This window comes from Lemur catta, chromosome 24, assembly GCF_020740605.2.
Source record: "Lemur catta isolate mLemCat1 chromosome 24, mLemCat1.pri, whole genome shotgun sequence".
NCBI classification, from domain to species: Eukaryota; Metazoa; Chordata; class Mammalia; order Primates; family Lemuridae; genus Lemur; species Lemur catta.
The window spans coordinates 5,282,102-5,296,096 of NC_059151.1; the positions used below are offsets into that span (position 1 = coordinate 5,282,102).

General features: G+C 37.6%; 1 protein-coding gene across 9 annotated transcripts in view; it reads right to left on the reverse strand.

Annotated features, from left to right (window-relative positions):
- Positions 1 to 13,995, reverse strand: part of FAM13A (family with sequence similarity 13 member A) — a 180,172-nt gene that overhangs the window by 38,314 nt on the left and 127,863 nt on the right. For 6 of the 9 annotated variants that reach the window (XM_045536820.1, XM_045536829.1, XM_045536823.1 and 3 more), the window contains 3 exons: positions 12,138 to 12,179; positions 9,288 to 9,467; positions 4,092 to 4,278 (listed from right to left, as the gene is read on the reverse strand). In XM_045536820.1, coding sequence (XP_045392776.1) covers positions 4,092 to 4,278; positions 9,288 to 9,467; positions 12,138 to 12,179 — 409 coding nt within the window. The remainder of the gene's footprint in view (positions 1 to 4,091; positions 4,279 to 9,287; positions 9,468 to 12,137; positions 12,180 to 13,995) is intronic. The other 3 variants (XM_045536821.1, XM_045536827.1, XM_045536828.1) reach the window with 1 other exon arrangement.

Genomic DNA, 13,995 nt, shown 5'->3' on the forward strand with positions numbered 1-13,995 from the left:
CACAGCTCAATCCTTGGACCCTTCTTTTTACCCTGTATGCTTACTCCCTAGGTGTTAGCTTATCTCGTCTTAGGCTTTATATGCCAACTGTGTGCCAAAGACCTCCAAACTTACTTATTTCTCTCTCCCTTGAATTCCAGATTAACATAGCTGTCTACGTTATGTAGACATCTCTTCAAGGTGAAGCAGGGGATAAGACTTTCTTCCGGGAGAGACGGGTGGGCACAGCTATGAGCTCAGGGTTGAAGGGACGGGGACATTGGGATTGTGGAAATAATCAGAGATAAAGCGGAGCGGCCTCATGCCCCGACTCGTACCTCACTGCCGCTGATTTCTGAGCTCTGAATTATCTATAGTCTCCCTGCCTCTGATGGTCACGCTAACCTTGAGGGGCAGAGGGACGAGGGGAAAGAAGATACCTAGACAAGTCCAGATTTAGAGGCACCACATCTTGAAGATGTTTTTGCAGGTCTACCTCATATTCTCCCCTTTGTGCTGTGGGCCAGCAGGGTCATCGTGCCTCCAGTTACTCCCCAGCCATCATCTCTTGAAGATGGCTTTTGCTCCCACCTACCTCCCACCACTGTTCTTGCTAGCATCACCAGGGAGCTCCGCTTGGCTAATTTCAGTCTTCTATCTGGCCTATCATCTGGCTCTCCTTCCTCCTTGAGCTCTTGGTTACTTGGGTTCCAAGACACCAAACGTACCTCGTTTTTCTTCTACTTTTCTGGCTGCTTCTTCCTAAGTCTCCCCTGCTGGCATCCCATCTCCCTGTCCTCTAAATGTTGGTGTGCCTCAGGGCCCTGGGCATGGGCCACTTTTCTTTTCTGTCCATATTCGTTGCCTTGGTTATCTCAGCCGGTGGATTGGTGTTAAATATCATTTATAATGCTGATGACTCCCACGTTTGTATCTCCAGCCAGGACGTCCTCCCCAAACTCCAGGCCCAGAAATCCAATTGCCTTTCTCCTATCTCCACTTAGATGTCTAACGGGCAGCTTGATCTTGACGTGTCCCAAACTGAACTGAGGCTATCATTCCCACAACTTCCACTGTCTTCCTCATCTCAGGGAATTGTCAACACCAATCTCCTAGTTGCTCAGACCAAAAATCTTGGAATCATCTTTGACTTCTCTATTGCTTTCATACCCCCCATCAGATCTGTCAGGAAATCTTGTCAATTCTATCCTCAAAACACATCCAGAATACATCCATTTCTCACCCCCTTCCTCGTGAGCACTGCAGTGCGTAACGCCGGGAACAACCATTCAGGTTTCAGTTGATGGGAACAGCGCCCCCTAACACAGCACCGCGTACAGCCTTCAGGGCTGTAAGTATCATCTCAGCCCAAACTGTCAGCATCTCAAACCTAGATTACTGCAATGGCTTCCTAAATGGTGTCCCTGCTTCTGTCCCCGCCTGCTCACTGTCTGTTCTCAGCACCGTAGTCACATCAAATTTAAGTGAGTCAGATCACTGTTCTGCTGAGAACACTCCAATGGCTTCTCATCTCACCCAGAATAAAGGAAGAGTCCTTACAATGATCGATGAGAACCTACTTAATCTGCCCTCTTCCCCATTACCTTTGTACTTTGCTCACTCTTTCCAACCACAGTGGTGTCTCTGTGGTTCCTCGAACATTTCAGACAAATGACTGTCTCAGGGCCTCTGTCCCTGTGGTTCTGTCTGCGTGGCTCCCTTCCTTACTTCCTCTAGGTCTTGACACTCAGATGTCAAATTCTCGGGAGGTCTTCTCTGACCACTCCATGTAAAATCGCATCCCTTGCATTCCAGCACGATTCCTGTCCCATTCTCTGCTTGATGTTGCTTCCTAGTAGTTATCACTATCTGATAGACTTTATGCTTTATTTATCTTTTTTAAAATTTTTATTATTTCATAGTATCATGGGGGTACAAATGCTCTGGTTATATAAATTGTCTTTGTACTGCACGACAAGTGTGCCCATCCCCTGGACAGTCATTTATCTTGATCTGTCATTTATCTTGATCATCATCTCTTTCCCCTGCTAGAATGTAAGCTCCATGAAGGCAGGATTTTTCTCTGTTTTTCTCACTACTGTGTTCCCAGGATCTAAAATATTTCCTTCCACATAGAAAGCATATGATTATGTATATATATATATATTTAAGCTATAGAAACAAATGTTTGGTCAGAGTGTAAAGAACTTGAAGTGGGCTAGGGAAAGGCTTTTGAGGATAACTTTCAGGATGTAGTCTAAATACTAGCCATTGTGGTGCTTCTTGGCTCTCTGCTTCGTGGTTACTTGTGAAGATTAGAGTTGAAAATTCATGGAATATGAGAGTTAGAAAAGATCTCTGAGAATACCCTCAGCTTTACAGTTGAGGAAGTTTTTCTTCTAAGTTATGTCGGCAAGGTTTTAAATTATTCACTGCAGCAAAGACATGGTCCACTGAGCTCACTTATGTTAACATGTGACACGCAGTCCTGGAATGCGGAAACTGGCAACTGGGATGGAGGTAAATCCTTTCCCATAAAAAAGACCCAATGGAATTAGGATCTTCCGTCCGCATGTTTTTAAACAGTAACTATGTTTATAGTTTTATCAGTCAACATATATCCTAAGGAATAAATGTATTTTTCCACTTCTGTTAATTATTACCACCTAACTAACTTAAGATATTATTCCAAGAGGAAAAAAAATTATTAATGGGTTAAGTTAATACAAAAAGGGATTCAGACTGAGAAATACATTCTTTTTAAGCTCTAAAGCCAAGTCTTAGACTTTTAGTCCCCAGATATCTCTTTTTGGCTGATAAGTAAATCGTGGGCCAAATAAAGAACTAAAAAGAAGCTAGTATAATTTATTTTATTGAAATACTTACTTTTAACAAAAAAGAATTAAATCATCATTGTTAAAAAATAGTTAATGCGTACTGATTCCAAAGCTTAATTTCTTCGAGAACTGTATCAGACACGAGTCTGAGGTGGGTGATTACTTCTGTCCATTCCAGCTGATCAGTTTACTCTTAGAAACTAAGGATCAAGACATTTTGAGAGAAAAATCACATAAATGTGTTTTCTCCTAGATTTGCATTTATGTAATTTTCACTTAAGACAAAATTGGGAATCTTCTCTGAGCATGTGCAAAAATAGACAATGGGAAAACAGGTGGCCCATAAATTTTGTTAAATGTATGAAAAACCCAGCATGGAGCTAAAAACTGATCAAAGTACATCAAAGAATTTTCAAACCAAATAGTAAGAATGGATATTGCCTATTTTTATTAGAGATTCCAGTTCATGTTATATTATAAAATTTATCTCTAGGGTTTTTGTTATCTTTTTTAAAATTAAAAAGCCAGACCTTGGTTCTCACTTTTTAGGGAAACTAAAGGAAAAAGGATGATGAATAGTGAGAGTTACACCAAATAAATATTTAGTTATTGACTAAACCACTTGTAAAACTTATACTATATGCGGAATTAATGATCCAGGACTCAGGTCTAAGGCAACTGTGTAGGGGATTGATTTCTTTTTGTTTCTGATTAATTTGGAAGAAAATACAGAATATAGATTTTAAACTAAATTTCTGAACATGAAGAGATTTCTGCACACAAATATAAGCTGATCCTCTTTCCCTATGTATTTCTTTCAGCTCACTTTAAGTTCACTTACTAATTTTTTTCTTTTGCATACTTACATAGACAAGAACAAATAGAATAGAAGAAAATAAATAAGGAAAAATGCTTTCTGGGCAATTTTACTCCAAAAATAAAGTTTAAAAATGTTTTAAAAAATGACATAAAAATCAGACCAATTTAAATAACACAGAAATTAAAGTGTGTGCTGTGTCTTGTTCCTATGGTAGAATGCAGTATTTCTTGGCCTAAATTTTTATATTTGTTAAAGAGAAATACAAATGTGCACACTCAATACCTCTAAGGTCTCTCTCAGAACTCCAGAACTCATATTCTTTAATTCTGTGAAACTCAAAGACTGAAATTACTTTTAACTTTTTTACAAAGTAAAGAAAAGCGATGTGTTATTTCCTAACTGGCTCTAAGTAAAAATTTTATAGACATATTCATTTTATAGACATATTCACTTACCACAATACCATCTTGATTTTCATTGAGCTCAGAAAGTTTAGTACTGGATTTCTGACGTTTAGGTTTGCTCCTTTCTCCAATATAACCGGAAGTGTTTTCATGCAATTTTTCGACTTCCTGAGTGTTCAAAATACAATCGTCAGGATTGTTGAATCCAGAAAGAATATTTTCTTTGTTGATAAGTCCCCTTGAATTGAAAAACAAAACAGTTTAATTTTATTTTAAAAGGTAAAATAGACATTTAATGATACTGCCACTACATTATATCACATATAGGAAGTCCAAAGAATGCCCAGAAATTCCAGTTTGCATGTTTGATCAAAATCTCAGTACAGTGCCTCTCCTGAGAGTGCTTGATGCCAAAGAAATCACATTAAAAGAGAAATTATTCCTAGAGGCAAATTGGCAAGGGCTATGTTTCTACCAATGAACAGCTTTTGTATTTTACCAAAAGTAATTTGTATTCAAACAGGGAGAACAGTGCAAGTTTACACTGAAATTTTCCATTATTCACAGATGTTAATATCTATTTTTAATTTCATAAATTGATGAGGATTAATAATATGGAGGAGTATCTGAAAAGGAAATACGATATCTTCCTAGAATGGGACATAAGGATTTTCCCAAATGGTAAAGACATTTTAGTAGCATATAAATGCATAAATATTTAAATCTTATTGAATTACATAATCTTAGTAGAAATCACATAAGTTAATAAAAGCTATGGAATACAAAGCATTTTAACTGAAATATGGATTTTTTACTTCCCAGGACAAAGGAGTTCCAGGATGTAAGCTTATGATGTGGAGGTCCTGCATGATGTAATTTTAGTAGATGTAAATGTTATAATTACAGAACTTAATTCATTTAATGGTCATGAAACAGTTTTAAGTATTTAATAAACATTCCTGTAACAGGGTTTCACAAAATTAAATTGCTTAGCCACCTGGACTTTCTTTTTTCAAAAAACTATATCATGGAGTAAATTAAGCCAGCAGCACAGCACCATGGCTTGGTAAGGAGCAAATGAATGAGATTTTTACTCTCCTTCATTGTATGACTGGGCTAATGTATCTTCCTAAATACCTAAAGCTGTATCTTAAAATAAATGAGTTCTAAACAGTAAAAACAGATACCATATTTTACTATCGGCTCAACCATATGAAAAAAATGAGAGATAACATTAAATATTTATTCAACAATCTAAATTCATATCATTCAGCTATAATGAAGGCAAAATTGTGAATTAGATACTATCATAATATTTTCAAAGTTATGCTATCTTTGGTAATTTTTCACACTCTATATTTAATTTCGTCTTATTTTCTATAACTTTAGTGTGAAAAACATATATTTAGTGAAATTATATAAAGGATTTCTGCACATTTATAAGAAATATTTTAAGTATAAAGTAATTAAAGACAGGAGGAAAAGCTAACAGGGACAGAACGCAAGCAATACGCTCATGCAAATACTTCAGTCTCTCCCCTCCACGCGCTGAGAGCGGGGCCTTCTGAGCATGGCTGCATGAGTTTGTTCTAAAACTCAAAATTATTTGTTTTACTATTGAAATTCTGTCTTCTCATCACTCTTTCCTAACTCCTGGGGTACATGTACAATTGTAATTTTTTTTTTTTTTGAGACAGAGTCTCGCTCTGTTGCCCAGGCTAGAGTGAGTGCCGTGGCATCAGCCTCGCTCACAGCAACCTCAGACTCCTGGGCTCAAGCGATCCTCCTGCCTCAGCCTCCCGAGTAGCTGGGACTACAGGCATGTGCCACCATGCCCGGCTAATTATTTCTATCTATTTTTAGTTGTTTGGCTAATTTCTATTTTTGGTAGAGACGGGGTCTTGCTTTTGCTGAGGCTGGCCAATCGTAATTTTTTAATGGAGGACCTTTCACTCTTGAAAGCTACTATAGACCGAATTGTGTTCTTTCAAAAATTCATATATTGGACCCCTAATCCCCAATGTCACTATATTTGGAGACAGGTCCTTTAAGGAGGTAATTTAGGTTACAAGAGTCATAAGAGTGGGACCCTAATGTGACAGGGCTGGTGTCCTTATGAGAAGAGGACGAGACACCAGGAGAGTGCACACACAGGAAAGGCCATGTGCCAGCCAAGGAGAGCGGCCTCACCAGGACCCAACACTGCTGGCTCCTTGACTTTGAACTTCCAGACTCCAGAACTGAGAGAGGATAAATGTCTCTTGTTTCAGCAACCTAGTCTGTGGTAGTTTGTCATGGCAGCCCAAACAGACTAATGGAAAAACTAAAAATCGTTTTTAAAAATCAGAAAACAAAGTTTATAACCTTTTTGAATAGCAAATGAATGACTAGAATAAATCTTGTCAAAATAAATATAGGAAAATCTGACCATGCAGTTGTGCTCATGTGGAAATCCTGTTCTCCTCAAAGGAAAAGTCTTTGCTTCCATGTGCATACGTGTGTCTCAGCTACAGCACCTACGTGACTGTGTACGTAATTCCCTCCTGCAACGCTCTCCCAGGTTTCAATCATATCTGACATAAGCTGGATTTGACTTGAACTTAGATCTCTGGGCCTTTCATTTTAATTATCTAGATCTTACCTCCAGTTTTTTTTTTTTTTTTCCCAGAGTTTCCTCCTCACCCCCTACATACTTAATGTTCTAGTAATACTAAACTATTTATTATTCCACTAATATAGCAAGTTTTTCTTTTTTTACTTTGCAGTATTTTAACACAATATTTATATAACAAAAAAAAATTTGGATCAGTTTTCCAGTTCATTGTTCAATTTGGAAGACTGAAACCATTTTCATTTAAATGATGCTTTGTTTTTTAAAAAATATTATGAATTTTTTCAAACATATACAGAAGTAGAAATACTATCACAACAAACTTCCATATACCTATAACCAAAATTTCAAATTTCCATATACCTGGCAGATGGTTGATTTTTTAGTAAATGAATTAAACTGAACCCTTTTATGTAATAAATATAAATTTCTTAAAATTTTATGTTCTTATTGAAGCAAATAATAATATAAGCCTGACAATATTTCCTTATGAATTTAGACAAATGATAAACATTTGCATCCCAATGAATGAAGTATTTATGGTCTTAGTCTAATTTCTGTACTGTACATTTCAAAAATCTGTCATGATGACTGTAGTAAGATTTTACTGACTCTTCTATCTCATCCTGAAATATATTCATCATTGGCTCCAAGGACTTTTAATAACTGGTTGCAGCTCTAAGTTGTTAGAGACAAAATAATAATAATACAAACAGATTTCTCTTTTTCAAAAAAGTCTGTAACCATTTCATAAGGCTAAAAGTTCTGAATAGACTACTACAAAGTTTAGCTTAATAGTTCCTTTTTTTAAAGCAAAGCCCTGTGAAAATCTTAGATAAAAGTATCGATTATGTATAAGCATATACTATGAAAAACTCATTTATTATAGGCTATCAATAATGCCTTTTGACCTTCTTACAACTTCTCCCAACTTATGATAAGTTAATGATTCTCCTGGGGACGTTGGAGAGGACCTTCATGGTGGCATTTCAAAGTCACTGAAGGGGAGAAAGTTAAAAAAGAGGAATCTGAGACCAAAGTGGAGATGCTGAAAAACTCAGCCTGCTGGAAAAGAATTAAAAACAAGGAGGTGAGCAAAAGGGAAAGAATGGAGGTGGAGGGAAACAAGATTGGAATCAGAGCCCTGGACCAAGGGAGGTGATGAGAGTACCCAGGATGAAGGTGGGTACAGGAGCTGGAGGAAAAGACTATTGACTTGTGGTCAAAGCTGGGTCAGATGAAACAAGTAGATCTGGCCTTGAAAGGTAAGGGCCTCACTTCTCCAAAGACCTGCAGAGTTGAGAGTAACCATTCAGCGTGGGTGGGGAACTGAAAAAGGACGATCAAGACACAACTGTGACGTAGGGTGTCGGGTTGGGGGTGGTCTCGTGACTAGGAGGGTGATGCAAACCAGCAGCACATGAAAGGGACTTCAGAATGCCTAGACCATGTACCAAGGAGAAAGAGTATGGGGAGGCAGTTTGCAAGTTACCTCGGCTATATATAAGCACCCCAATAGTATATATGTATGTGTACCCAGGATTCTCTTCCTCAGTGCCCAGCTGTGATTTGAAAAGGATGAGTGACCCAAATGAGCGCTGAAGGGAACACCAGAGCAGAACAGCTGAGGGAGAGGCTGGGGTTCCATAGTACTGTCTTTCCACCATCAGTCAGTCTCTACCATTCCCCATCTCCCTTTGTTCCCCTGATGCAGCTAGTCAAAAACAATCCACATAATTTATGCTAGAAATGTCCCTGGACGTGGGAAATGCTATATTTAAATCTGTTTCTGACCTTACTCCCTCCTCTCCCCCCGTTGTCCTCCTCCCACCTGCCACCAAGCACCCATGGTCACCATCGCCCCTCCTTGTTCCCCATCAGGCTCCTTGTCACTTCCAACCTCTGCGTGCTGTCCCTCTGCCCAAACAAAGAGGGCGGAAAGCAGCAAGTCGTGACACACTGAGGATATTTTAAAAATGCAAAGTGTTGCTACATATTCTTCAGCAAAAAAAGAGGCAGAGGATAAGAGCAGCGTTAAATGAATAATCTGTACTCGCAATTATAACACAATATAGGCAGTACGTAAACCAATTATACTTCTAAATGCTTTCTATAACCTCAGTGAGTAGCTACTTTTACATGTAAATATCTCCTGAATGATAATTTTTCTAGTTTCTAAGTGGAATGTTACCACTACCCCTCCTATCTACCAGCTCCAGGAGTTTTTTAAAAGAGTATTGCATATGCCATTTGGAAATCAGTGGGTTATATCATAATACTGCTTTATTTCTAATATTACATTTGTTAATATGGCCCTTAAATGTTTCAGTGAGGTGAAGCATGGTGCTTATACTATTTATCTTATGTCTTTTTCTTTACTAAGCCAAAAGAAGTTTTTTTTTTTCCCCCCATAAAGATTTTGGTATAGATTATGGGTTCAGGTGAAAAAGAATGAAGGGTGTACAAATATTATGTATTCATAAAAATTAAAGATAAATTTTAAAAAATACCATTTTAACCTAAATACTGAAATGGGAGAGGACCAGGAGGTGTAACTATAACACAGTGACTGATTTAGGCATATGTTTAAAATGAAAAAGAGAAAACGCAAGGAAGAAGAACCAGTGCCAACTCACTTGTCTCTGCCACATCGAACTTCATCCTGCTCCTTGGATTGGCGTCGCCGCTGCCTGGTGGATGTGGTGGAAGATGCTGATGACGTTCCAGATTCAGAGTCCTCAGAACTTTGACTTCCAGAGCTATTAACATCAAAAAGATGCTGTTCTACAGCTGACCGGATGGTTCTTTCTAAGAGTCTGTAAAAAAGAATATAGAGTTATTTAAGCAATCAAGCTTGTCAATGATTGCCTTTAAAAATATGTGCCCAAAATTTTGGAAATACTTGTATTTCCAATGGAAGATCTTTAGAACTTCATGAGCAAAGGCATTAATCTAAAAAATATTTGTATCGTGTGTTAACAAAACTAAACTGAACAAATTTGATCACTTTGATAACTGTTTCTCATCTTTGTGAGTCCAGGATTACCGAAATGCTCACGGCAAGTCTAGTGACAATTATGAGGCATTCAGGAAACAAGGGTCATTTAATATAAGGAAGAATGAGGAAAAACTTTTTTTTCCTCACAGAATAATAACGGACCTATTCTTACAAAGGTGAGTTTCCTCCAGATTTCATACCAGTTCTGCAGAGAAAGATGGTATGATTTGCAAAGCAAACTAGCAAAAATGATTTTATGATGCATATTATCTATTTAGAATCCCTTAAAGATAAAAGTATATTGGGAATAATGCTATTTGGAAAAAAAAACTCACCAGAAAAATTACAACTCATAATAGATGGCATAATCTTTCCTAACCTCTATTCAATTACGTTGTGATATATATAAGTCAAGCTGTATTCCTGCAAACAGTCCACGACATATTGAAGTTGGAAGGATAGATTTATTGTGTTCAACCTGAGGAAAACAGGTAAGCACAAAGGGCTGGAAAGAATGCATGATAAGATATAAATGGCATCATTTTTAAAGCTGCAGAATCTTTTAATGTGTCTATAAACCTTCTTCTATCACCATGTTATTTAATTCTCAATAAGCTGGTTTGGAAAATTCCTAACTTAGACTCCTCAAAGCATGTTTTTCTTCATTTGAAAAAGAATCACATGTATATTTGTTAAATGCTCAGGCTAAGAAGTAGCATTTACTTAAATAGAATGGGCTTTGAGAATGTAAAGAACTTTAGATTTTCCAAATGCACTTTTATAACAGACTCATAGTTACTTCATTCAAGTTTTATTAAAAGTTTTTTAAGACAATGAGCAAGTATAGTTTAATTAACTTAGGCATTAGAATTTTTATGTTGGGAACTCTGTGTCCCTAATGATTCAAGATTACCTAATAGTGGTATGGAAGAATGTGAGTAAATTAATACAGACATAAGATATATACATAATAAATAAATAAGATATTCATGAGGAAACCATAAGGTGTATTAAGTCAGAGAGGCTTCCTACAACATACCCATCATGTAAATGAAACTGAAATATTCATCCAGACTAAGCCCACATCTTTTCCAAACTATACCACACATATAAGAAGGAAAGGTTATCAACAGAAAAGCCATCAGGAACACGTCAGTCTTGGTACAGTTCTAGAATCTCTTTAAAATTGACAAAGGGAAGGGACGTCAATCCTGCCCTCTCATTGCTTTCTTACCCAGCAATGAAGAAAAAAAAAATCCAAATCCATCCTGCTAGATCCAAATTCATTCCAATTAGTGCTGCTTCTAATTTTTCTCTCGTCTTTCTTATCACATCAATCCTCCCTACCTCCTACATCTGATCCTTGCCAAGAGCAGACGCTTCAAAAAGGCCCACACGTGTCCCAGCAAGAAAGGAAAAGAGGTAGGGGTGAAGGAAACACCTTTGGGCAAGGAGCTACTCGTTCAGCCATTGGCCAAATGTTTATTTAGTGCCTAATATATGCCAGGCACTTTCCTAGGAGCCAGGAAGACAGCAATGAACATGACAGACAAGGTTCCCGTGTTCACGGAGCTCACATTCTTATAGGGCAAGACAGATAATACATAATGTAATTTCAAATAGTGATAAATTCTCTAAAACGTCGAGTAAAGTGTTGGAGAGTGAATATAGGTAGTCAGGAACAGATTCCTGGAAGAGACGACATCTGACCAAAGAATCAACAGTAAGAAAGTCTGGCCAGGCTGAGGAATAGCCAGTGCAAAGGCTTTAAGGCAAGAATAAACTCGGCCTAGTCCAGGAACAGCAAGTCACGTGGCTGAAGCATAATGAACAATATGATCAGAGAGGTAGGCAAGGGAAGACAACCAAAATTTAGATTTAGTTTAAGTGCAAGTGGAAACCTTTTGCAGGAAAAAGACATGTGATGACATAATTAAGAGAACACGGCCACAGTCCTGTGGAGAAAGAACTTGCTGCCATCGCTAATTTGCATTCTTTTCTACAATCCTATTAGATTATAAAAATCCCTGAAGGCAGAGCCCAAGGCTTATTTGACATCATACATCTAACACTGTGCTTAGCATGCTACAGGCACTCAATAAATGTAGGCTCGATAAAATGAACAAAGTAGGAGATAAAGACACGGCTAACACGTTAACCTTTAATGACATTCTCCATTGCAAGATACCTCCTAAAGCATAGACTATTTGCAAATATTAACTGACTCTGACATTATTTTTAACAAGGAAAATAAAAAGCTCATATTTTCAAATGTCAGCGCTGACTCTAGGCACACAAGTAGAAGCTCAAACAGGAGCCCTTCTTAGTCTTCTCCTCTGTATAAAGTTAGTTTAAGAGTCACTGGTTGCTTATTATCTTAATCTTCCCATACTGTCTACCATTAGAATTACTTGTTTTCTGTTCAGTAATGGGAAAGGGCATTGGAAAAAAAAACCCAAAACACAAAAACCCAACCCAAATAACTTACTCTTCGGTTGTTGAAACATTGCTGACTTGGGATACGTGGGCGCTGCAGAGAAGAAGCAGAGAGAAAGAAAGTCGGGTTAGATGAAAGATTAGAGATGAGAAATGTGTAACCATCCACTGACAGATGCTCCTTTTCACTTGTTTCTAGAAAATGAGATGGCCTCGGTTGCTTATTCCTGAACAGTGGCCTTTTCTTTTTAATGCTGTCCATGGCAGATTATTCCGCAACTGATCTTGGAAAAGTTAGTTCAATCGCTGCTGACTGCCTTTCTCATCACCTGCTCTCCAGTCCAAATCCATTCCCTCCCCTCCGGCCTGCAGACAGAGCATTTTCCTAAAACTCTGCTCTGAACACGTGGAGGGCAGCAGGGAACACAGGCTTGAAGAACAAGGAACCAAAATACTGTTTTCTAGAATACACGACTATGTCTTTCTTTCTTTTTTAAAGCTCACAGCTGCTGGATTGTGACATGACTATTTCTAAACCATCGTTTCCAAGCCACCTTTTCTTCCTAAGTTTCTCAAGATGGAAAATATCTCAAGCTTCATAATGTTTCATCTTCACAACTAATTTACAACCCTGTTGTGGATTATGTACAAACTTACTTTATGTTTATAAAAACTACTTTCCCATTTTCTCTAAAGCTTGAATTCTTTTAAAAGCACTAAAAAGTGGTCAACATAAAGCAGAATCATAAAATTATAAAACACTATCTGGTTAGCATCCTCCAGAACTTTCTCCCTCATGCCCGCACTTATGTTCACATAACCACGATGAGTGTTTAGGCTGGCAGCTATTTTAATTGTATTAATAACTTTATTACGTTCTCACATTCTGCCCTCTAGTGTTTAGTCGGCGTCTAAATCAAGATTTAAGTGTCTATGCTTTAAAAAAGGATAAATATCGAGCAGATTGAAGAAAATCTTTAGTCATGTCAAACTATTTTGCCTAAGAGTTCTCTTTTTTCTGCCTTTGTAGAAGATACCAGAAGAAAACTGAAGCTGTTAATGACCAATATCGATAGTTGTCTTCCAATCACTCCAAGCATCCTAATTTATACTATGTAATTTTCAACATATGAATATGCTGCTTGGGAATCATCTGTCAGGCCTTGCTCCCTTGTCAGTAAACATCTCTTCTCTTTCAATTCAGAATCGAGGTGCCGCAAGGGATTGTATGTTTCTCATTTTCTTTCATCACACTACCCACCACTACCCACCACCATCATACCCTTCATCGTACTCATTATTCCAGAGGCGATCAACAAACACTGACTCTTTAGACCCAGATAATTTTCTTTAGTTAAAAGTATAGCTCTTTGTCATGATCATAGACTACAGACAAATCTCAGAAAAACCATATACAATCATGTGATTGTACAAAAGGAAAACTGATGTGAAGAATCACTAAGTAACAACTAACGAAATACAAACACTCTAACACTTGAGTACTTACTATGTTTCAGACACTGTGCTAAGTGCTTTTTACACAGATTTTTTTCACTTATTGTTTACAATAACCTTATGAGGTAGGCACTATTGTTTTCTCTATTTTCAGGTGAAGCGATTATAGAGGTTAAATAACTTCCCCACGGCCATGGAGGCAAGAAATAGAAGAGCTGGGATTTGAACCAAGAAAAGTTTTAGCTCAGAGTCTAAGCTCTTAATCAGGACACTAGATTTGTCTTTCAATCCATCACTCACTTGAAGAAAAACACACTGGAGTCATCTTTGTATATAGAGGCCTGGACTTAGGTATTTTACTTCACTTTTAATCACAACCATTTCTCCTCTCCCTCACAAAGCCTGTTATTCATAGTGGTTCCCAGGCTATATAACCAACAATAAATCCTTTGCTG